The sequence below is a fragment of the Ambystoma mexicanum genome, chromosome 12 (genome assembly GCF_040938575.1).
Source record: "Ambystoma mexicanum isolate Mex_15411 chromosome 12, UKY_AmexF1_1, whole genome shotgun sequence".
Classification (NCBI taxonomy): Eukaryota; Metazoa; Chordata; class Amphibia; order Caudata; family Ambystomatidae; genus Ambystoma; species Ambystoma mexicanum.
The window spans coordinates 476,070,065-476,095,967 of record NC_090936.1 but is presented as its reverse complement, the minus strand read 5'-3'; the positions used below and the strand labels follow the sequence as shown (position 1 = coordinate 476,095,967).

Sequence of the window (25,903 nt, the reverse complement as noted above, 5' to 3'; positions counted from 1 at the left end):
ACTCATGTAGCAGTCAAATGCTATGCTTTTCTATCGAAATGGCTGGTGGCAGTGGTTTTAGAAAAAATTACTGCCATGATTTCTCCCCCCGCGAACACCGGTAACTAAAAATCGCACAAGCCATGTTTTTCAAGATGGCGCCTTAAGCCCCGCTGTTTAAACAGGCACTGGTCTTTTTTCGCCATTTCTTTTTGGAAAGGTCCTAGTGTTTGTCTCTGCGCGCCAAACCAGGTTTGGTCCCTTTGTTTCCATGCCTTTGGCGGGCTTCAGGGCTGAAGACTGCCTCTGGCGTCTGAGTGTCTGGGGTGGGCAGGAAATGAGGGAGGTGCCCGGAAACTCCCTGTGCTTAGTCTCCTAGGAGACCCAAATGCACTCTGCCGTGATTGGCTGGCTGACTGTCCGGCAAGGACAGCCACCCTGCTGGGCGAGTGGCAGCTAGGCTGGAATTAATGGGAGAAAACTGTTTAAAAGGCGAGTCTCTTGGACTGGAAAGCAGAGTCGACAACTGGAACGAAAGAACTGAAGACGAGCTGGAAGAGGACAGCTGCTGCAACTCCTGGGCCGTTGGTTTGCCCGGTGAAGCCCTGCTGCAGGTCCCAATTGCCAAGTTCATCTCAACAGAGAAGCCCATTCAAGGACGACTTCTTCTTTTGAGTTGGTGGGACCAATCAACTCGTAAGGCACCTGGATACCATTCTCGAAGCTGGTTAGGATTAACCAGGGGGAAGGACACCAGCTTGTGTGCTTGAAGAACAGCTAGTCGAACTGAAGTGACTCCATTTTGGCTGCGTTTTTCGACGATCCTGTGCAGTGCAGGAGCCCCCTGACGTCCTCACTCTTGTCCGCACGACTGAGGCTTAGGAACAGTGAGATCTGCAGGAACAGCCAGGGACCAACATCTTCAACTGCATCTTTTGCTTCATACTAAGGTACTGTGCCAACCCGATTGAGAGAATGCTTCTCTTGCAGTAAAAGTTTGTGAAACGTTCCCAACTTGCAGGCCTAATCAGCTTGTGACCCAACATATGATTCTTTTTCGTACAAACTACTTCTGAGAACTTTGGCAAATACTTTACCGTTTACTTCAAGAACTGCTCTTTCCTATCCAAGGCACTAGTCCATTGACTTTGGCCTATGCCTATCGAACTGAATCGAGTCCTCTAGTGAACTATAACTATTTGCACTAAGAAAGCATTTGTGATCCATTCTATTAACTTGTGCCTTTGCCTTCCCATTCAAAGTGACTGAAATACCCTTTGGCTCCTATTTCAGGGGAGCTTAAATTGTTCAGAAACGTATTGGTTTTGTGTTGAAGTATATTTGTGCATAATATTAAGTTGCCTCCTTCTAGTGAATGTTTTCTAAATGATTGTGTAATAAATGTATAAGTGTGTTACCAAGAAACCTTGAGTGTAAGTGTCTACTTGAACCACTGCGATTGTGATACCTATGTAACTTCTTGTACTGCTCACATTCCTTCTCGAGATAAGCCTGGCTGTTCAGCTCGCTACCACAAAACTGTGTAGTACAGACTTATGCCAAAGAGTGGTTTTTGCTTACACCTTTAGTCCTAATTGTATGTGGTTGTCCATAGGGTACTGCATGCAATTCTGCCTAACAAGCTTCTCGGCATCAGGGGATCCAGACCTGAAGCAGCATCTATGACCGTGATTGGAAAAACAGCCCTCATTCCCTGTTTGCGTGGACTGTCGCTGGAATTCGCCTTTCTCCAACTTGTGATCTGTTCTCCCTGTCCTATATGGGATAACGTTGGGAACAAGTCCCAATGTGTCCTTATTCCCTTCAACTCACCATTTGGTCATCGAACCTGGATCAAGTATCCTGCCCCTGGGTTAGCCTTGGGTCTGGGAGAAAGGAAAACACATACTTACCTCTGGTAAAATAGTTGTAGAACTTCTAAACCAACACAGGATAATTGAACTTATCTACAGAGACTACATTCTGGTGAGAAGCATTGTGGCTCATGTGACTTGGGAACAAGGTCTTTAGGGTTTGGACCTCTTAAGCTAGGTTACTTGTTTTCTGGTTCCATCATTGGTTGCATCTAGGATACTTAACTGCTTTGCTAACTAAATTATTTGATGTATACATTTGCATTATAGAGTGCTGGGCAATAACACTACCCGTTAGATTCATTTGTCAGTGTTCAGAAGGCCTATAATAAATAATTGTATTTTTATACACCACTGCCTAAAGTGAATTATTGTGTGCCAAACTGTGTGTGATCATTCAGCGTCCCTGAACCCACTCTCACTCCCCTGAAAATAAGCCTTGAATGCTCTCCATTGCTACGTTGGTTGGGTTTTGGCTAACCTCTCAGAAATCCCCATTTACTATAACTAGGGTGGTCTCTTAAAAATGTCCACCAGGCCAGATTCTAGACATCCATCTTAACATTGACCTTTCTCAAAAGTTACCACCGTGCCGCTCCTGCCTCCCCCTACTGCTGGTCTGTTGGTTGAACACCTCCACCTTTTCCGACCTCACCCAATTCACCCACACTTCCTGCTTTTTGTGGTTCCAATTTTCCACACCCACTTTGGATTGGTGCTCTTCCCCTGGCCAATGTGCCCCTATCGTCCCCAGCCAAGATAGTTTGAACTGGAAAAATATTAGGAAAACCGGGGTAAGCCCTGCAGACTTTCTGCTGCATGGCTTTGCTGTGGAGCAAGTACAATGGTGCCCCAAGAACAGCAATGTTAGTTTTCCTGGTGATGGTTCCCACAGTACAGTCTATGAGGAAGTAAGAGTGTTGTTCCGCCTTCGCTCCCAGGTGGTCTAAGTGGACTGTCAGTTCTTGCACAGACTCACCAGCACTTCCTGGCAGCACAAACATTTCATTGGTCTGCCTCCTATGACTGCGGCTCTTTGCTGTAGCTCGTTCCCTCTCCACTGCTTGCAGGGGCCGGTGGTGCTGATGTGTGTTGGTTCTACAGCTTCTTCTGTGCTTCTAGGTTAATTTTCTGGCATGTTGATGGGTATGAACGCAGGTCGGGTTCTCACTGCGTGGGGCGCTGGCTCGGGATTCACTTGATGACGTCTCTGGGGTCTCTGGTGGTTTGCCGGTTCAGATGATTTTCCTCTACAAGAAAAAGAGACTGGCAAGCATCTTGTAGTTGAGGCATGGTTTGTGGTAGGGAGTTTTACACAAATTGCTGCCTGGGACAGAACTTGGAAAATACTGCCATAGGTGAACAAGGTTACACTTCTTAGTTTAGGCCTTGTGGGATGTTTCAATCCACGCATCCAAGCCCTACAACATCATTGTGCATTACTGACATGGGAAACATCATAACGGCCGCCGGAAAGCATGCTGCTGGCCAGAAATCACCAGGAAGTGCGCAGTGAGAACCTGGCAGACAGGCTGCCATCTTCTTTTGCCTCTGTCAGTGTTAATACAGGAGACCATTGCCAGAGCAGACAAAGGAGCTGTTCAACAATTCATTTCTTGATTGTCAAAATTGCTAAAATCATGGGCATGAAACCACCAAAAAAATCCAACTTCTGGTTGGGTGTTCTACATTACTGTACTGCAGAATCCACATCAATACAATGTTAGCAAGGATCATATGCTATCAAGTAAAATCCCCTTTTTGAAATCTATTAATTTAAGGCAGCTGTCAAAAATGGGTGCAATACCGGTGATCGCCACTCACCGGCACTGGCGATCTAAATTCTGACAGGAGACCTGTATTTCTGAAGCGTAATTGTAACCGGAGTTAGCGGGGACATCAAAGGCTGGCTGTCCCCAGGAAGTCTTCACACCTACTATTCTAAGGCCTCTACACCAGAAGGCAGGAAATCAATGGTCATAATAACCAGATGCAGAGTGGCACCCTGGACTGATGCCCTGCTAGCAGGAAAAACCAGACAAAGAATTCCTTCAGCTGAATAGGTTATGCTGATTTTGGGTGTGAACTGTCAACACTGCCCTGGGGGCAAGGCAAGACATTTGACCTCTGAGCCAAGCCAAGTTTCTAGGGGCGGGGACAAACAAATGGGTGTACTGCAGTGGAGGCAAATGTATGTTTTATTAAATTGCTTATAAAATATTGTATCAAGCTGACAGAAATTTACAATTTGGGGATTCTTAATATGAAAAATGCACCCACAATTTGAGACTAAGCTGGACGCTGTAGGATGTTCTGAGTCCAAACCCTGTAATTATTAATATTGTAACGTCTGTGTTTATGCTAGAGACCTCAAAACTTACTGTAATATGCCCAGAGTCTGTGTGTACCTCCGTGTCAGATTTGATGAAAAACCAATATTGCGAAACCCATCAAAAGGGCAAAATGTTGTCACTTCTGCACCCAAGCTCTTAGAAAGATCAGGGTTGAACAGAGACCTGTCTTAATTCATCTGTGATGTGTACATGTAATTTCAACAACTTGTGTATCTGGGAAGCATTTTTGTTATGAAAAAATAGTTTTTCTAAGTAAATGCTGAGGGGAGGGAAGCCATAAACATAGCATCACTCTGACTCATTCTGACTCACTACTCCGTTCTCCAGTCAGAGGACAGTAAATCCTTTAACCTATCAGGATCCTTAGTGGGTTGGGCATAGAAAATCAGCCTTCCCACCCACTTTCAAAAGACATAAAAAGAGCCACTGAGACCCAGATAGACACATTCATTTTCCACTCTTTAATCGATTTCTGCGCAGCCCGCTGTCCGACCATATCCAGAACTTAGACTCCAGATAGACTCCAGAACTTGAAGCAGAGAGGCCTGAACCAAAAGCTGAATCCTTCTCAGCAGGCCTCAGAATCCAGCAACCTAACCAAACTATTCAACAGCCGGGCGAGCTGTTTGATTCTGGCTAGAATCATATCCAGACCCAGACCTGGAAAGCAGAGCTGTATCCAGAACCCGTCAGACCCAGACCAGACCGCTGTGCCGTGCCGATAGCAGACCAGAGGCCACGCTGTGCCAGAGACCGTCCGGTGGCGGGAGTGCACTACCAGGCCCATTCCAGTCCAAAACTAGGAGTGAGTATCCAGCCAAGAACTGTGCATAGTCATCTCTTAGTCTAAAGTAATCTCATCCCATCCATTTCAACCTATTTAGAACTGCATAGAAATCGTGTGTCCATTCTGTGATTTCAAAGCTGCAAAACTGTAATCTCTCATTCTGAAATCTTGACTTCATTTCTGAAAATCTACCTCCACAAACACGTCTATCTTTTGAACTGTATGTCCTAGAAGCGAGATTTTCGCTATCGACACACTCGGAAAAAGTGCCGCGAATTGCAATTTGACTCAATTTCGCCACTTGTAAAAATAGCTGCTTCTTGCTTTCCACTGCTGAAATTCGTTTTCAACCTGATGATCGTTCCTGAATCATTGCTAGTGTTGACCTGAACTAATTCAAAGTAGCTATCACCTACCCTGAATCTCCTATAGAGAATTAAAATCATTTTTAGCATATTTTTCACTTCATTGCAACCACATTTAAAAGTGTTTGGCCTGTGTTTTAAAATCATCCCTGTTTCTCTAAGCTTGCTGGGGGGGTGTGGGGGGGGGGACTGGAACTGAACTGCTTTTGATTGTATTCCTGAAAACCTGTGTGCCCACATTTCCATCTCTTCATATTGAATATGGGGGGAGTGAGTTGTCACAAAGGAAAAAGTGATCAGATTATCTCTTGTTGAAACCATATCCAGTTTATTTCTGTGCTGCATTCTTTCCATCATTGCTTTTCCTTGAAACCATACAAAGTATTTTCTGCTACCTTATCCTTTCTATACCAACTCCTAATTAAGGAATTGTGCTACGGTAATATTATCCATTGTTGATCACTGTTCATACTCATAAGTGTGCTATCAAATATTAATTTATTCATAAAAGTGTGATATATATATATGTTTAATTTTTCCAATAAACCTTTTAATTTGCAAAACAAACCTACTTCTTGGCTCAGTGAGGTCAGGGGGGTTCAAAGAGAGGGGCGTTATTTAAGGGTTTAGCATCCAGATTTAAGAACTTGACATAAAAATATACTAATAAGGGCTTCCATTGGGCATCCCAGACTAGGCATTGACTTAGTTGGATTGCTGAATTGAAGTCACTTTCAGCCTGAACCACACAAAGGTTTGGTAGAATGGAGAGCAGCCAGGCTTACTCTAAGGAGGGCTCTAATGAGGTACAAATAACTCTGTGCATACACCTATGCCAAGAAAACACTGATACACTTAAGAGTGATATAAACAAATTGGCATTTATTATATCCACTAAGGCAGAGATGATAATTCTCAAGTCAAGTGACTTAAAACAGTCGGCTAATTGAAGATCACTGTGTAATATTCTTTGGATAATAAACCACAGTTGTAGTAACCTTAGAATTACATTGGTAGCAACAAATCACTTAGTAAAACCATCCAAAACATATATGCTAACTGTTTCAAACTGTTATAACTTAATTACTTTGTTCCAGGCTGTATAAACAAGTCCAACCCGATTTTAAGTGAGTCTCTCTGTGTTAAGGTGGGTCACTTGGCCACCAGTGGCCAGGGGTGTAGCAGGAAAGCAGCTAAAAGGTCCAGCAGGAGTCTGTTCCAGTATTGCAGGTAATTAAAGTTAGTTTTACAAAGGCAAGTGAATCAGGGTGTTCCCTTGTAGGTGTGCCCCAAGGACCAGTGTCCTAAGGCAGGGTTAGAATCCAATTGGTGGTTCACCCCAGTGTAACTCTACGGGAAACCTGGAAGGGTGCAAGATAAAGCGATCTACTGCCCCCAGGATCACAGGATCAAGCTAGCAAACCACAGGTAACTAATACTAGGGGTATGACCGTACCTTCAGGTGAATTAACATTTGCTGAAGGATGGTTCCAGCGGTGAGGCGACAACAGACCCGGTCACTGGTTTCTTGATCTTGGCAACAGAAGAAAATGACTTCAGTGGATCTGGCGAGAGCTCTCATGCAGACAGACGCTCAAAGAAGGGTCTTCTCGGTTCTGGCTTGTTAGCACCATTTTCAAGCTTGGTTGAAGGACGGTTGTTGCGGCAGATGATTCTTCTTGGTTTCTCCGTCCTCGTCTACAGTGAAGGGGCTTTTTAGGGAGCTGGATCATGTCTCTGCAGGGTTAGAAGGATGCCCACAAAGTTTCAGGGAAAACCGCGCTTCACAGCGATATAGCCAAGGTCCAGGGTATTTGCGAATCACAGGCCTTGGAGGTTGTAGCTCTTCAAGGGATGGCGCAAAATGCATTTAGTCTTGGGACTGGTTAGGTCCACCAGTTCAAGGGAGGAAGTCCTCATCTTAGAAGTTGAGTTTAGGACAGCAATAGTTACTCAGCAGGTGCTGGAAGTTGCTGGTGCCCTTCTTTGTTATTCTTTGGGTTCTTCTGTTCCAGTGGTCAACTCTGGGTTTCAGTTCTAGGAACTCTGGATTTATGCAGGAAACCCGGCTGAGTCCACCAATCGTAACCCATGCACCATTCAAACTTAGGGATGGCTATCCAATGGGGACCGGCAGCCTCTCAGTCTAAACTGGTTTCTCGAGCAGGACAGGAGAGTTTTGGTTAACCTCCCCCACTTCCTGTGCTGCCAATCAAGCAAAGGGTCCTCACAGGCTTTCCAAGGGAAGCCTGGCAAAGACCAAAGGACAAGAGGACCATCCCCCCATCTAGCAGGGTAGAAGACATAAGAAAGGACAGGCCATCTTGTTTAGGGCTTAAAAAAGTACAGCCACCATTTTGGGCAAATGGTGTCCATGTGTCCCCTAGAGCAGATGTGAACACAGCCTGCAATGAAAGTTCACAAAATGTTGTGTAAAAGGTACTCTGCCACCAGCCTAAACAGATAGACCTGTCACAGTAACCAAAAAGTTACTGGGGAGTCGAAAAAAGGGATGCATTGGATCCCTTCAGCACTCCACATAAGGTGGGGTGTGCAGATCTCAAAATAAAACACAAGTAGGATAAAAAGTATCCCTCTGCCTTGGTAACTAAGAGTTTGACAAATAAAGTAAAAACAAATCACAGGGAGGCTCTTGGAGCCTCATGCAACAAAGTGTTGTATGCTGCTTTAGTACATCGTAAATGCCCTTAAAATTAGAGGAAAGCATGACTCCACAAAGAAACACCAAAAAGAGGTAAACACGGGTTCCCATGGTTAGAGTAACAGAAGGAGTGTAGAAAAAGGTTCCCACTCACTCGGGAGAATCGGTCAAACAAAATCCAAAAGTCCAGCAAAAAGTGATGGGGGGGCTCAGAGGTCGAAAGAATTTTGCACTAAGATGGAAATCTACTAGAACCGAGTTTGAGTAGAAAAACAGGCTGGAACAAGGGGGGATAGAAAGGAGGCCACTCTCTGCAGAGGGTTCCCTAAGGGTGGGAGATGGTTCTCGATTTCTCCTGGTTCCTCCCATCGCTCGTGGAGAGGGGCTCTTAACCACATTTGACAAGGTTAAGGATTGGCATTGTCACACAGTAAGAACAAAATACACACATAGCATGTGGAAGGCGAAAACCAATCAATAAGCAAAATAATGCAGATAGGGTTTGCCATGAGTCCAGCACTATCCAATAACAGAATAGGGCCACATCAGTTTCTAAATTGATTGCTGCGCAATGCTCCGTTTCAGTCCCCAGGGCAAAGGCTATACGGAGTACTTTAGAGAACTACTGCTCAGAGAGCAAATGTTAAATGTGTTGCCTAGCACTAGAGTGGATTCATGTCTTGTAGTGAGTTTGCTACTACCTCGATTAGCAGCATTAAGATCCCACTTGTGAATAAGCATGTTACCTGCTTCCTGGCACTATGGTGATATTGCCACTCAAAAGGTGTGCTACTGAAAGAGTGAATAATAAAATGTTCTGCATGGACACTAGCCTTCTGTTACTTAAGACTACTGTAGGGTGTGCTAAGTGCTATCAGTAAGTCAGAACATGACACATAGCACAACCCTTGGCGAGTATAACGTAGAATGGGTACATTAAATATGGAGGCACGCAGGGGAGGTTAAAGTGATCCAGGAGATAGACTGGCTAGTTCGGAGAAGCCACTTTCTTTGCTTACTTACCAGAAGATTCAGGTGTTGGTTCTGGGTTGTGATGGACAGCTCAATGGGAGATAGTTGTGCTTCCTCCCAGGGCTCTGGAACGATTTCAGCAGGCCCCTCTGCAAACCATCAAAAACAAGGCTGTTTAACATGGGATACAATGCAACAAATATCACAGGAACAGTCTTGAATATTAGAATGTTTAATACCATTAACCAATGCCCTGAGAAAATTCTGACATTCTATGTGATCATGTCAATGAGAAACGTTGCAAGGTACCTACTGCAAAACTCTGGAAAACCAGCAAAGGCGCTTTGGCTAAATTCACATTTCAGCTGGAGAGCAAACAAAGTCAAGAGCCTCAATCATATAAGTGGCATTCTGTTTGTTCTGCTCACATGCCTGTATTCTGGGCAAGTCTTTAAAGGAATAGTGCGCTCACAAATATTGTCCTGAGCATTCGGGCATGTGGTTTTAAGCAAACTGATCGATAGTAAAAACATTTCCTATGCACCTTACCTTAGTTTTCCTCACTTTTACACATGTGAAATCAGGCAGAGGGGCACAGCCATCTTGTGCTAATCTTATCCGTTGACGCATCGCCCTAAGTTGAACTGCCTTCACGGGCACTAAATCATATCCCCCAGCCCCTGAAGCTGACATCACTTGATGCGTACGTGCCATTTCACAATGCGAATGCACGTCTTGTGTCAACGTTCTCTGTGCGCCAGCTAATGACATGTCTCCATGGAAATGACAGGACGCCTCTTTCCTCAATAAGTATAAACAGACCGCTTCTCATCAGACAACATCAGAGTTGCTTTTTCAATCATCGTTTTCACTGTCTTTTTTGTATATCCTGTGAATCGTTTCTGCTCTGTTCAGCCATCTTCATTGGTCGTAGCCTGTGCGAACAGATACTAGTACTAGCATTACTATAATTTTGTCGTATAATGGCAACAACACAGCCCTACAAGTACGAGCCAGAGTATTCCAAGGAGGAATTAGTTGAAAGAGAAAGATGCAGAAACGATGGGGCATCGGACGACAGTTAGGACTAATCACTGGATCCTGAGTCAGAGACGTTTCCACCTGGTGTACCTGCAATCGGTGCAAGGTTGTTAGGCAGAATTGCATGCAGTACCCTCTGCGACCACGACATACAAGTAGGACTACAGGTGTAAGCGAAACCAACCTTTGGTATAAGTCTGTACTACACAGTTTGTGGTAGCGAGCTGAGCAGCCAGGCGTATCTCAAGAGGGAAAGTGATCAGTAAAAGAGGTTACACAGGGGTCTTACAGTCACAGTGGTTCAAGTAGACACTTATACTCAAGGTTTCTTGGTAAAACACATTAATTTATTACACAATCATTTAGAAAACATTCACTAGAAGGAGGCAACTTAATATCATACACAAATAAACTTCAACACCAAAAGCAATACATTTCTGAGCAAATTAGGCTCCCCTGAAATAGGAGCAAACTAGCATTTCAGTTACTTTAAATAGGAGGGCAAAGGCACAAGTTAATCGAATAGAACACAAATACTTTCTGAGGCAGTGCACATAGTTTCAGTTCACTAGAGGACTCGATTCAGTTCAATAGGCCTAGGCCAAAGTCAATGGAATAGTGTCTTGGATAGGAAAGAGCAGTTCCTGTAGTAAAGGGTAAACTTTTTGCCAAAGATTTTTAGAAGTAGTTTGTACGAAAAAGCATCATATGCTGGGTCAAAAGCTGATTAGACCTACAAGTTGGGAAAGTTCCACAAACTTTCACCGCAAAAGATGCGTTCTCTCAATCGGGTTGGCGCAGTACCTTAATATGAAGCAAAAGATGCAGCTGAAGACGTTGGTTCCTGGCAGTTCCTGCAGATCTAACTGTTCCTGAGCCTCAGTTGTGGGGACAAGATGGAGGAAGTCGGGGGACTCCTGCACTGCACAGGATCATCGGATAACATGGACAAAATGGAGTCACTTCAGTTCGTGTAGCTGTAGTCAAGCACACAAGCTGGTGTCCTTCCCCCTGGTTAATCCTAACTAGCTCTGAGAACGGTATCCAGGTGGCTTACGAATTGATTGGTCCCACCAACTCAAAGGAAGAAGTAATCCTTGAAAGGGCTTCTCTGTCGAGATGAACTTAGCAATTCGGACCTGCAGCAGGGCTTCACTGGGCAAACCAACGGTCCAGGAGTTGCAGCAACAGTCCTCTTCCAGCTCATCTTTGGTTCTTTTGTGCCAGTGGTCGACACTGCTTTCCAGTCCAAGAGACTCACCTTTTAAACAGTTTTCTCCCTTTCACTTCAGCCTAGCTGCCACTCACCCAGCAGGGTGGCTGTCCTTGCCGGACAGTGAGCCAGCCAATCACACCAGAGTGCATTTGGGTCTCCGAGGAGACGGAGCACAGGGAGTTTCGGTCACCTCCCTCACTTCCTGCCCAGACACCAGAGGCCGTCTTCTGCCCTGACCTGAAGCCCGCCAAAGGCATGGAAACAAAGGGACCAAACCTAGTTTGGCACGCAGAGAAACACTAGAAGGACCTTTCCAAAATGAAACAGTGAAAACAGAAGACCTGGACCCGTTTAAACAAAGGGGCTTAAGGCGCCATCTTGAAAAACATGGCTCCCACGATTTCTAGCTACCGGTGTTCGCGGTCAGGAAAAATCATGGTAGTTTGTTCTCAAACCACTGCTACCAGCCATTTCAATAGAAAAGGGTAGCAGTCAAATGCTACAGGAGTTTCTAGACATAGGGGATACTAGGTAACCCCTCCAGCACTCTATAGGAATATAGTGTGTGCTGGGTCTTGGAATTTAAAAAGACTCGTAAAGTCAATTTAACTCTACATTCTCTGGGAAACTCTAGTTTATCCCAGAGAAGGAATCTACCCCTCTGGGAAGTCTAAAAAGACATCCCTGTGTCACTGCACTGAGGGTGCTGTGTAACACACATGAAAAGATGACTATGGAGTTATCTTAAAACTTCATAAAGAACACAAGAGTAAAACACACATCAAAATACACGAAAGAGTGGGAAAAAAAGGCCCACACTCTTTCCAGGTAAAATAATCAAGTCCTCAAAATCCAGCAAAGTTGCTGGAGGTCTCTAAGGTGAAGGGAATTAGCACATTTTTGAGAATTCTCCCTAACAGAGGTCATGCCAACCGAGGAGGAGAACTGCTCCTGCAGAGAAAACTCTGGATGCTTGGCCTACATATCAGAAGAAGAGACATGGCCGCTATGCGTTACTGAGCTTCATGACTTCAGGGCAGCCTGCCTCACAAGGTCCGTGTTGAGGATTTATGATGGTGCTTATGCACAAACTTTGCGCAACAGTTCGCCCTCGCAATCCAAGTAAGTGTACTCTAGATGTGATGTCACTTAGGCAACTAACATTTCATGTTTGTCTCCTATATTGTCATATAACTTTGATCTATCACTGCCAAATGAATGTAGTCTGGCAATTCAATACATCTCTCGCGATTTGGGGGAATCATAGAGGTCATTTTATGTGTCTTTCACGTACAACCAAGAAAAAATATTTCTCTGTGCCCCAAACGTTATGGATTACATGGGTGTTAACTTTTGTAATGTGTCTACACTTTAAAGCCCAAGTTGATTGATCCATGAAGTAACATTTGTACTAGCAACTATGCCACAGGATACAAGATTGCATTTTCAACCAAGGTTTGTACACTTATGTTCATTTAAATACAGTTTGTATGTTTCTCTTCCACAGGTGGTACAGGCTGGTGGCATATCGTTCGTTTACATGGTGGCTTCATGGGAGGCTTGGATACCGCGTTCAACGAGTAATACCCGCCTGTGTTGTTGGTGCCATTCGAGCCAAATTCCCCAGTGACAGCGGTCAGTACAGGGGATTTTCCCACACTGTGCTGCAACCCGAAGTATATAATTTGTAGTACATTTGTGCCATCAGCAACAAAATAAAATACAAATCTTTCATGAATAGTTGTTTCAATTTTCGGTGAATTAAGGACACACTTGTCCTGGCAGGGTGGGAACAGCCAAGGTGCCAAACACCATGTACACTTCAAAGGTATCTTCCGCGGAGAGGCCATTGTTCACATGGCCTAGCCAGACCCAGTGTAGCAGACCACGCCAGAAACATGTCACTCATTCACATACACACCTACTTTTCTAATGATTTATAAACCGCTTGATATTTATCCTGAGAACATCTGTGATCACTGGAAGTCAACTCATGATCGTGCTACCTGTTCTCCTGCTACTAACTACCCTGCTATCTGAATCTAATTGTTTGTTAGTCACGGTAAGGGCAGGTTACCTAATCATCTCTTTCTGATCTCAAAATGTCCATCTATTTTGAATGAATGTACAGAGTAGTGTAATGTTCATTCATATCAATGACTTTACCATTGTCTACTGTTTAAAGTGTTCTGATCTCGATATATAGCAAATTTCATCAGTGTCATTTGTGATAAAATTGCATCATTCTCGGACCAGATCTATAAGCATGTTTCCTTTTGATGCATGAAAGTACATTCAACGGACGAGTAACACGTTACGATTTACGTCACATCAATCAATTCTGTATGAAAGTTATCCCAGTGTATATTCAACTACGCTACACAGGTTTTGCTTCTTTGACCAAAACAAACATTGCATAGAAAACTTTGATATAATTCCATCACTCTGTAATCGTGTGTACTTTTTTAATACAGATTTTTCAAGAATGCCTGCTTGAATGGTTTTCAGTTGCCATTTTAGGAGCCATGTCAAAAGTAAGGGCAGTATCATGCATACATTCCCAGGGAATATTGATATAATAAGAGAATGGGTCCGACATTGTGGATTTCTGGTGGACGAGCTTGATAGTAGAGCCTAGGATGTCTTGGGAGCCTTTAGTGCCAATCGATTCCGCATCTGCAGCCTACACTTTACTCTGGATATGTACGACCTATCGCAGTACACAAAAAAGTATCGACTCAGAACGTCTCGTAAATTGCTTCCAAAGGCAATTCCAACTCTATTCATGCACACGCTGCCTCAGGTGAGTCTCGGATGATGAATTAGCTGTAGGCGGTGGGGTACTGAACTGGTAACTACATGAACGGATTGGTGCTTTCGGTGTAAATGTGTCTTACTAAAGTTTGCATATTTACCAGATTGTATTACTTTTGAACTATACCACATTTTACTCCACATCTTTCCCTGGTTTATGGGGCATCATAGAAAGTAATTATGACCATAGAAAACAATGCCATAGCGCCCTTTAAAAGAAGCATAATCTTTTCGTAATCGGTTGCTTGGCATGTCAATTTTTTTTTTGGGAGAGCAAACTGACGGAAACACAGACCCTCGCAAGTGACGACACCACCGACACATCCAGTATACCAATGGTGAGCCCTACAGACTTGCAGAAATTCATATTATCAAGAGTGGATCTTCCCACATATCTAATGCTATTAGCTCCATGGCTGCCGCCAAACCGGGCTCCTTTACCGGGTTCCCAGAATGGGGAATTACCGGGCCATTCCGAGTTCGGAGGGCCTGGTAATTCCTCCCTCTGGGAACCCGGGCCCGGACCTTCCCCATTGCCATCTGAGCCCCCTTAGGGCTCAATGAGAATGGGAGAGGGAGCTAAGAGGCCGATTACGACAGGCCCGTTGTTAGCTCCATCTTCCCCTCGTGGGACCCGGTAAGGACGCCTGGTACCTCGTAATTTTGCGGAACGGGTTTAACGGGTCCGCCTCCAGTAGTAGAGCCCGTTAACCCGGTCCCCGAAGGTCGTAATGAGGGCCATTGTCTCCGTTCCATTTGGCTGTTTTCATCCAAACTAAAACAAGTACTGTGTTACAGGGGGATGCTGGTACTTCGACTACAATTACATCATCCTTTGGAGCTGGTCCAGAGTATGAGGTATGCGTATTGACAGTTCCCTTGAATGAAAGAAAGTAAATCCTACATAGGATACTATTAGACAGTGACATTCATATAAACGTTTCAAATTTGTATCATTTCAGCTCCAACGTTACCATTTCTCTCTAATGCAGAATACATTGTAAAATGTTTGAGGGCAACATTACAATCAGTATGTTTTGCACAGTGATCTCTGATCGAGTACACTTGCCATCAATCAGGTGAAATTCGAAATGTATTTTTGACTACATGATGTACACTGTTTACGAGGGTATGTATGTAAGCGATGTGTGCGAAGAAAGATTTTAATTTCAAAAACGTTTCTATTCAAGGAATGTATACAAGGTCAGGAATTAGAAGAGGAGGCACATGGATCAGAGGTGGTGGACCAGCTTGCTAGTACGGTCTTTACAGAGAAGACCCCGGTTTCACAGAAAATCAAGAAAACAAGGTTAACTAACAAACAATTTACTTTTCTAGAAGTGTTTTGGGCTGGTGTTTTCTTAATAACATGTTTTTTTTTATTTAAAAGGCTATCTACTGTATGTGTGATTTACATTGAACATTTATTTACAACCCATTTCCTAGAGCCCCAGAAGGAAAAGTATAAAGACTCAGACAACAAATGAAACCAAAGATGCTGCTGTGTGATTTGCAGCTAGGCTGGAATGAATGGGAGAAACCTGCATAAAAGGCAATGCTTTTTGGCTTGGAAGGCAGAGTTGACCACTGGGCGTAGGAATCCGAAGAACAACTTGGAAGAGACGCTGAGCGCTGGACCTTTGGTTTGCCTGATGAAGCCCTGCTGCTGTGCTGAAGCTTTGAATTCGCCTCGACTAGCGAAGCCCTGCAAGGAAAAAGTTACTTACCTGTAACTGTTGTTATCCAGCATGGGTCTGGCATGGATTCACATGCTCATGAATATTCCCAGTCGTCGGGCTGGGAATCCTCTATAAAGAAAAAAATCTGTTTCAGTTTCATTTCTGAACTGTGTTTCTCCTTACAACCAATCTCTGGTCTCTAGGTCATACTGCCCCCAGCCAATGACTGCCCTCCACCAAAGCCCCTCCTCTGGCAGCCATCTTCAGATTTGGTAGCACAGAGTGGCAGTAGGACCAAGAGAAGAGCTACAGAGGGGTAGGTGGGAGGGTTCGCATATCAATCCATGCCAGACCCATGCTGGAGAACGGTTACAGGTAATTAACTTATTCCTTCTCCAGCATGGGGTCTGGCATGGATTCACATGCTCATGAATAAAGATTTCATAGCAGTGCACACATGCACAACCACAGGAGCTGGCAAGCCTCAACATCAAGAATCTCAACATTAAGCATCTCTTACCTCCTCACCAGGCTCACCTTCAAGCGAACAGGTTGCGCAGCACTGCTTGGACGACTCTGGACTCCTCCTTGGAATCCCTGTCGACGCAGTAGAACTTTGTGAAGGTGTGCGTCGACCTCCACGTAGCAGTCCTGCAGATGTCAAGCAGGGGCACACCAGACAGGAACGCCGTAGTCGCAGTAATCGCTCTGGTCGAATGGGCTCTCGACGGCCAGGCAACAGTCGGTTTGCCAACCGGTGACAATGGGTGATGCAGCCGGAGAGCCACCTGGAAATGGAAGCCTTGGAAAGGGCCTTCCCATGGTTCACAGGGCCAAAGTTCACAAAAAGTTGAGACGTCTTCCGGAAACTCTTTGTGCGGTCCACATAGAACTTTAGCGCTCTAGCCACATCCAGCGAGTGCCAAGTCCTCTCATCCGGCGACAAAGGCGTTGGAAGAATACCGGCAACATCAAGGGCTCGTTTAGATGAATGTCCGACGGCAACTTGGGCATGATGGAGGGGTGCGCCCGTAGCACTACCCCTGTCTCATAGAATGTCAAATAAGACGGTTTACAAGAGTGGGCCTGGATCTCTCCCATTCGACGTGCAGAGATGATGCCCACAAGAAAAGCTGTTTTCAATGCCAAAATTTTTAATGGCACAGAATATAAAGGCTTGAAGGGAGGACTCATGAGCCTAGTAAGCACCACATTGAGCTCCCACGCCGGGGCCAGAGCCTTCACCGGCGGGAACAAGCAAAATAGTCCTTTGACAAACTCCTTGACCAGTCGATGCAACCATAAGGATGATCGTCCTGGAGATCTGGTGTAGCGGGAAATATCCGCCAGATGAACTTTGACGGAAGCCTGGGCCAGTCCTACCTACGACGGAAGCTGTCGTCGAGCTTGATCTTGTCCTGGAAGTTTCCCGACACTTGAATCCAAGGGCCGTCGAGGAACTCCTGTAGTGGATGCATCCGCAGCCTGGATAGTCGAATGAGGTAGATGCATGACATCTTGCCAAGCAGAGATTTGATGGATCTCACCGTGGCGACCTTCAGTGCCAACAGCCGTTGCACCTTGCCCAAAATGGCTATCATCCTTTCCTCCGACGGAGATGCCAGGCATGACACTGTGTTGAGTAGGGATACCAGAAACAGCACGATGGAGTCAAGCAGGACTTTGTATAGTTCACAGAGAACCCCAGATCTGACAGGAGTTGGCCGGTCCTCGCCGTGTGTTCGACGGCAATGTCCTTTGAATTTACCCGGATGAGTAAGTCGTTGAGGTAAGGGTGTACGTACGTGGATCCCTCGTAGATGCAGCTGCACCGCCACCGGCGCCAGGCACTTGGTGAAAACCCTTGGCACTGACTTCAACCCAAAGGGAAGGGCATTGAACTGGTAATGTTGCCCTTGAACCACGAAGCACAGGAACTTGCGGTGACCCTTGTGGATGGGGGATGTGAAAATAAGAATCTTCCAAGTCCAGCAACGATAGAAAGTCCCCCTCTTCTAGCTGTCCTATACGTGCTGAAGAGTCACCACTCGGAACATTTGTGACTTGATGTACTTGTTCAGAGAACAGAGGTCTAGGATGGTCCTCCAACCGCCGGTCTTCTTTTTGACAAGGAAGTAACGAGAGTACACTTCGGAGCCTCTTTGAGGCTAGCTCTATTGCTCCCTTTTTAGCATGGCCCGCACCTCCAGTAGCAGCTGAGGGATGTGATTTTCCACTGGTGGCCTATGGGGACACTTCTGTTGAAATTCCAGGGTGTGTCCGTGGGTGAGAGCGTCCAGCACCCAACAGTCGGTGGAGATGGTCTTCCACACGCTGACAAGTTCTCCAGCCGTCCTCCCACCAGGGTGCACGGGTGGGGGTCCGATGCCACGGCCAGTTCAATCCTCTTGACGTCAAAGCATCGCCTTGGGAACCTTGGCGACGACGTCCTCCTCCAGATTTGGCACAGCCACTGTAGGTCTCCTGGGTCGAAGAGCAGGGGGTTGACGTAGGACAAGGCACCTCCACCGAATCCTTTGGAAGAACCTGGGGATTTTCCGCCAGAAGTCCAAAAGGACGGCTGTCGCTGTTGTAGCGTGCCCAAGGCACAAGCCGTCTCCGTGTCTGCCTTAATGGCTTGAAGAGACTCATCCAAGGTCTTCCCGAACAAATTGTCCCAGTTGAAGGGCATGTCCAACACCTTCGACTGAACATCCTGGCGAAAATGAGTGTCCCTCAGCCAGCCCCAATGAAGAGAAGCGCTGTTACCCATTTGGCGGAACCCTGTGTCGGTGATGTTCGTGGCCACTGTAATGGCGTGGTCCGATGCCACCTCGCCTTCCTGTAGAATCTCCAAAGCTTCTGCCCTCTTGTCGTCAGGAAGGAAGCCCAGGATGGGAGCGATCTTGAACTAAAGCTCCTGGTTGTAACGTGCCACAATGGCAAGAGCATTGGCGGCCTTGATGTAGTTGCTGCCGACGTGATAATTCTTCACCTCATGACATCCAACTTCTTCCCCTCACTGTCCAGGGGAGAGGAGGTCACCGAAGAGGAGGAGCCGAAGACTTCTTCTTGGCTGCTGCCGAAACCACAGAGTCCGGAGATGGTTGGGACTGCAAGCACTGGGGCGCAGAGTCCGGCACCCTATACTTCTTCTCATAACGGTCCCTCTTCGCCAGGGCCGAGGAAAGGTTCTTCATGAGGGACAGCCCCTCATCCCAAATGTCATCCAAGAGCAGTATCGAAAGTATGGTCTTCCTCTTCGCCTTGCGGCGCTTGCATAGGAAACCCTCTTCCTTCTTCTCCTCAGGGACAAGCTGGAATAGCTCTGAGGCCCTGGATATCATGGCTTGGAATGAGCCCATCTCGTCGGGTGGTGCAGATCTGGGAGACTGAGACGGGAGCTCCCCCAATCCACCGTCGTTGTCAGTGCCAGTGCCCGTCGCCGTGTCAGGATCCGTCTCATCCCTCAGGGGGGGTGGCAAGAAGGTGGAGGGTGAACTTTCCTCTTCTTGGCCGGTGGTTCCTCTGACGGTACCAGCGCAGAGGGAAGGCCTGTTGGTGCAAGAGGCATCCTCGTCCGGATCTCCAAGCACAGAGTATGCAAGGCAGCGAGAATGTCCGAGATATTTCCAGGTGATGCTGAGGTGGCTGTGGCGACGGAGAAGGCGTTTGTGGCCTAGGTTGGTCCTCAAACCCCCACGCCCTGCTGCTCCTCTTCGGTCTGCTCGTCATCACCTTCATCATTGCCCTGGTCGGGATCCTTGCCGAAGGGCCTGCTCTCGACGCACCATTCCTCCTGTAAGGTCTGGAGGTTAAGCTCCTCGTCTACCGCCCCCCTTCTCTGCGACCAAGGGAGATGGTTTCGGTGAAATGATAGGCATCTTCTCCAGTATCTTTTTGATGGGCTGAAAAGAGGACTCCCTCCTGGCAGGCAGGGATACTCTCGCCTTCGGGCCGTGACCTGCGGATCCGCCATGGCGGCCTTTGTGAGGGACGCCACCACTCATTCGATGGAAGGTTGGGCCTTTGTTAGATGTACCTGGGCCTACATGGCCTTGGTCAAGCCTGCGGCCTTCACCTTAGGGGGAGGGTCTGAGCCCCGCTCCCCCTTGGCCTTCTCCAGAGGACCTGTCTGGGTCTTCCCCAAGAGTTTGCCTGGATGGTCCAACTTCCTCTTCGTTGAAGATCCTGAGCTTTGGCTAGTGACCGAAGCTGCTGTAGACGCTGTACTCGCTGCCGAGGAGCCCGTCGCAACAGCGCTCCCGGTGACAGTGGACTTGCGGTGCTTAGCCTTTTGTTGGACCCCCGCAGGAGGGGTGTCCTCAAAGATCTTAGAAGACCACTCAACTTTCTTTTGGGTAGGGGAGGCATGCTGCCGGGACTCACCCAGAGCAGGGGCCTTGGCCTGCAGCAACTCCTTGAGGCGCTGGTGCCGATCCTTCAGCGTGCGGGGCACCATATCCTGACAAAACACACAGTCCTTCACGTGCATCTGGTCTGAGTACAGGCAGTAAAGTCACAGGGAATGTTGTCTGAAAAAGAATTCCGCAAGCGGCAGCAAATCTTGAAAAGGGGCGCCAAGTCCTTCTTTTCCACTGACATGTCCACACAGCGTAGGCCTTGAAGAAGCTTCTGGAATCCTCCAAGAAGAAAACTCGACGAAATTTGCACTTACGGGGCACTGAAGAATCCGAAAAACAGGTCCCCGTTAATCGGAAGGTAGAGCGATGGAGCTTGAGGCTCGACTGACCGAGAAAAAGAGTAAAACTCTTAGAAAAAGCGCAAAAGGCAGTAAATGCTCGAGAGCTAAGCACAAGGACTTCCAACACTTGAGTGTGTGGTAAAAATCTGAACATGGCTGCCAGAGGGCTTAGGTGGAGGGCAGTCATTGGCTGGGGGCAGTATGACCTAGAGACCAGTGATTGGTTGTTAGGAGAAAGACAGTTCAGAAATGAAACAAACTGATTTTTTCTTTACCGAGGATTCCCAGCCTGACAGGGAATATTCAGGAGTATGTGAATTCATGCCAGACCCCGTGGTGGAGAAGGACGACTTCTCCCCTTGAGTTGGTGGGACCAATCAACTCCAAAGTGAACTCGTCTGGACATCCTCTCTGAGCTGTCTGTACTTCCTTGCTGCTGTAGGAACTGAAGTGCCAAGGAGAGGAGCACCAGATTGGAGTGCATCACTTTTAAGTCGGACCCGAGCTGCTGGAAGATCCTCTGGACTCTACTGACCAAGCCTGAGCCACCTCAACCAAGTGCTGGACCACAGATGCAAGGAAAGTCCAAAGTGGTATCCGAGAGTCCACAGTGGTGCTATTTGCTCAGACGCGAGGAGCTGAAACCACGAAGTGCCACTGAATGGAAGTTTGTCCTTTTCTGTCACCGACCATCCCGTTGTGTAGCAGGAGTCCCCAGAAGTCCTACCTCTTGTCCCCACGACTGAGGCACAGGAACAACAGGATCTGCAGACTCACACAGGAACAGAAGCCAGCTGGAACCATTTCTTCTAACCAAAGGTACTCTACAGTCTAAGAAAACTTACCTCTTGTGTAGCCTTACTTGATCTCAGTTGAGTCTTGTCTTGGTTGCTTCTGTAGAGTTGCTATAGATTATTTACCTCACAAGCCTAACCAGCTTGTGGCCCTACATCGATTCTACTTTTCCTACAAAGACTAAAACATTGAGCAAGACTTACTTAGCTACGAGAAGTGCTTCAGATCACCTAGGATTTTGCCCAATTGGCCTGGCTCCCTGAATGACTCTACTCTCCTCCGATTGTGTGTTTTTACCTTCCTTCCAGTATTGCTCTAAATGCAACAGTGATATATTAATGTCCACAGTGTCCTCACTATTTAAGTCACCTTAGGGTGTAGGAAGTGTCTGGGTGCCATCCCAAATAGGTACTTGCTGATTTAGAGAAACAGAGTGTGTATTTTGGAGTGTATTTGTGTGTTACTATTATATTGCCCCTTCTGAAGAAGGCTTATTCAAACTGACTCTTAAATAAATTAACAATTTTTTAACCAAGAAACCTTGTGTGTAAGAGTTTATTTGGATACTGGTCACTGAATCTCTGTTAACTCCCCTACTGCTCACATTGACCCCTCTTGAGATAAGCCTGGCTGCTCAATCATGCTACCAACCTGTGTAGTACAGACTTGTACCAAAGGTTGGGTTACTATTGCCAGGAGGTCATGGTTGTTGTAGTGCACCCAAAGGGTACTACTCCAAATCTTGCCTAACAGAGGGTGAAAGTGCTCATGTGATGACAGGTGTGTATACAGGTGATACAAGGTGTGGCTTGGTCAGATCACGATATGTGTAAAATGTCCATAGATGTGGGTTTCCGACCATTGTTGGACAAGCGCTGGATATACAAGAACACATTATTTAAGGACTCGCTCTTCCGAGAAGCCATCAAACCTGAAATAAGGGAGTTTTTACAGAAAAACAACAGGAGCATTACCCATACACAGTGTGGGAGGCTGCAAAAGATACCTTCAGAGGCCATTCAATTTCTGGCGGTGCGGCGAAGAAAAGGGTTAGGATCTTGCATGAAACCGAACTCAAGCAAACTATAAGGGAAATGGAAGAGGAACTTAGAAGGGATCTAGTCTACTCAGAAGAAAAACTGCAAGAAGTAATAGGCCTGAGACAAGAGCTCAGAAACATTTGGAGGGGCAAAGCCTTTACTCAGCTTAGGTACCTAGAGGAAAGGTTCTATGAAAAAGGAGACGAGGCCCATACGCTATTGGTAGCCCGGCTTAGCGGTCAAAGGGCAGACAGGGCAGTACATGCAATACGAAAATAATCCGGCAATATCTTGACCCATCCTCCAGACATAGCCCAAACGTTTGTTCGATTGCATGCCGAATTATATACAAGAGAAGCAGGGCAGAGCCAACAGGGAGTGATATTATACCTGGATGAAGTCCCCTTACCCCAGTTCTCGGTAGACATTATGCAGATGGATTCCCCAATTGAGGTAGTGGTAATACTTTGTGCAATCTCAAAATTGAAGTCAGAATCAGCGCCAGGGCCAGACCGGTTTACCACAACATTCTATAAAAGGCATGGCGCAGAATTAGTGCCATTCCTAACTAAATTAATCAATAGTATTCTTGAGGGTGAATGGGCTCCAGAATACTTAATGCAGATGAGGATTGTGATTATCCCTAAAGAAGGAAAGGATAAATTGGACTGTGGGTCGTATCATAAGATAGGTAGGTAAGTCCATTGTGGTGAGGAGGGTTCCCCTTGTTAGTTCCTTTGTTTCACCTTGCTGTCCTTTTGTTTCCCCTTAGGGGCCGGGGTTCGGCGAAGATGCAGTGGAAGCTGCACCGACCCATGAAGAGGAATAGTACCCCCGGTGGTAAAATCAGGTAAGTCTATGGGAGGGTAACTAATATTCCTCTGTGTATTCCCTTGGCTCACCTTGCTGTTCTTGTCTTCTCCTTAGGTGCCGGAGTGTGGCGGGAACATACAGGTGGATGCAGTGGAATGTGAAGATGCTGCGAAGGCCGGTGAGTTCAGCGCGGTGCTGCAGCAGGCGAGGCGACGCGCAAAAAATAACTTCTTTCTTCCAGCTCGAAGGCGCGATGGATCGGGAATTCAGATAAGGATTAAAGGTATTGCTCTTGTTCTAACCTTTTCTCCTTTCTCCCTTTTTCTAGGAGCTCCAAACTCGAGGTGGGCGTGGCAGAAGGCTGGATGCAGACTTGCAGGCACGGTGAGCGTTACGCTGCTGGATGCAGAATAACGCGAAGCGTGTGCTGCTCTCCGGGCGTGGTTTAAATAGCCCCCAAAGTAGTCCCAGGTAAGTATTCCTCCCCAGCCCCGCCCGAGTAAAAAATAGTCCCTAAGTAAAGTAGTCCCTTCCAAGCCTCTTTTGGCTTGGAGCTCTTGCAGCATGGTCTGCATCAGGTAAGTTTTAATCTATGAGCCTGGCGCCTATGGCGCCAGGACTGACTCTCCATATGAGCCTGGTGCCAAAGGCGCCAGGACTGGACCCAAATAGCCCCTAGCAGGGGTTGTTGGGCTTGCTTAGGATAACTTGATGCCTGCTTCCGGGTTGCTGGGCGTGGTCTGGGTCCCCAGGGGTAGGCATCATAACATTACTCCCCTCTCCTAGTGAGACTCCCAACACATTTGCTGGACTTCTGGACCTTTTTCTTTCTCTCCTGAATGTGGGGAGTCTTTTTCCCCTCATTCATTCTTATTTACTCTGACTTTTGGGAACTCTGTTCCTTGGGTTTTACATTATTCTATGGAGTCTGCTTTCCTCTGCATCTCTTTAAGGAATCTGTATTGGACATTCGCAGCACACAGCACCCTATGTGCAGTGTTGCTGGGAACCCATTGGGTTCTCCTTTGAGAGTATTTCATTTCCCTAACAATTACTATTCTTAAGGAAAGAGGTACTTTGTATCCTTCCTAAAACTTTAATTTATGAGAAATGAGTACACACCACCTTATGTGGAGTGCTATGGGATGCCTAGTACCCCCTCTTTTCTCTACTCCTGTGACTTTTTGGTCACATTGACAACTGTATAGTTCTGGCTGGTGGCAGGGGATGTGTTCTACCAACGTTTGTGCTATTTTCTACCGCAGACTTTATTTACAGCCTCGGTTATGCACAAAAGGGTCACCTATGTTGTAACATGGTGGCTCCTTTATTTTTTTGCCATTTCTTCTGTGGTTGTCCTTTATTAGCCCTTCGTCTACCATTCTGGGAGGGGGAAGTCCGAATGTGTGTTTTGCTTTTGGTGGGAACCCTTGGGTATCCCCGCCTAGGCTCCAGTGTGTCCGCAAGGACAAGAAGCAGGGTAGGAGTTCAACCCCCCCCTATCCTTTGTCTGCCAGAGTGCCTGAATGGAACCAGTTCCCACTGGGGGGTGGCTGTCCTGACTAACAATTGTAAGCGCGAGCAACTACCATTGAAGCAGTCACCTATGAAAAGCATTGTTGATAATCCCTATGTGTGTTGGTTAGTCTAAATAAGTATTTACCTACCTTGCCTTGTTTATATAAGAACACGTGTAAATTTTAATGTAACTTTGCGTGTAAGATTTTTTTGGGACTATTGTATTGACTTGGTTACCTACCTACAGCTCACATCCTCCTCATAAACTAAGCCTGGCTGCTCTGGCATTCTACCAATCCTTTGGGTCGTACCGACATATACTCGAGCAATAAGCCCCGAGCCGCGGGGAGATTCTTCAGTCCGGTAAAGCCCTGGTGGCCATAGTTACAGGCCCGAGCGAAGCAAGGCCTGTAACTGTAACACGTAGTCCCTTCTTCCTTTCCATGGCGGCCTGTCGGGGATCGGGAGCGGATGCGCTAGGGGCAGAAGTTTTCCCAGCGTGTTTGCACCCGAAAAAGGACCAAAAAGAAGGTAAGTGGGGTTGGGAGGGGAGGGGATTGTTTGGATGGGGGGGTGGGGTGAGAGGGGGAGGGAAAACACACTTACCTGAATCCCCGGCAGGGGAGGATGGCAGCCTCAAGCCGTGTGGTGGCTCGGAGCGGGGATTACCCAGTTACGAGCCTCCTCATTGGCTGAGGGGCTGCCACACCCCCTGCCGGGGATACAAAGGATGTAACAATCTGATTTTCTTTTGCCGGGTACTAATAAGAGTTGGGGACCTGTATACCAAGTGATAGTCTTATATAATCCAAGTGACCTTTAGGACAACTCCCCTAACAGATGTCTCAATGGTTCATGGGAGTCATTGTACTATATTCAAAGTCTGGGTCAAATGTGGTGGTCAATGGCAGACATCCCTCTTTCCAACCCCCTCTTTCCTTCAAAACACTTGACATCCTGTCCTCTCAGTCAGCTGCTCCCTCACCCCACCTCCCTCCTTCGTCCAAAACTTGGGACTTCCCTGCCCCCCCATACTCTCCTCCCCCTCTCCCACTGCACCAGATGAGATCTCTAGAGTTGTCTGCTCTATGAAAGTCTCATCTGCACAGGCGCTACCCTGCTCCCCCAGAACCATCAAGGACAACATCAACACTTTCGCCTCTGCTTCAGGAGACCTCTGCAACCACTCTTGCTACAAGCTTTTTCCAGCAGCCCCTCAAGCATTCCCTTGTGCACCCTCTTCTAAAAAAAAACTGTCTGCTAATCCCTCTTGCCCGACTAACTATCAA

General features: G+C 46.7%; 1 protein-coding gene across 1 annotated transcript in view; it reads right to left on the bottom strand.

Annotated features, from left to right (window-relative positions):
- AGK (acylglycerol kinase) overlaps window positions 1-25,903 on the bottom strand; it is a 560,713-nt gene that overhangs the window by 220,773 nt on the left and 314,037 nt on the right. The window contains exon 12 of the mRNA XM_069628747.1: window positions 9,045-9,142. Coding sequence (XP_069484848.1) covers window positions 9,045-9,142 — 98 coding nt within the window. The remainder of the gene's footprint in view (window positions 1-9,044; window positions 9,143-25,903) is intronic.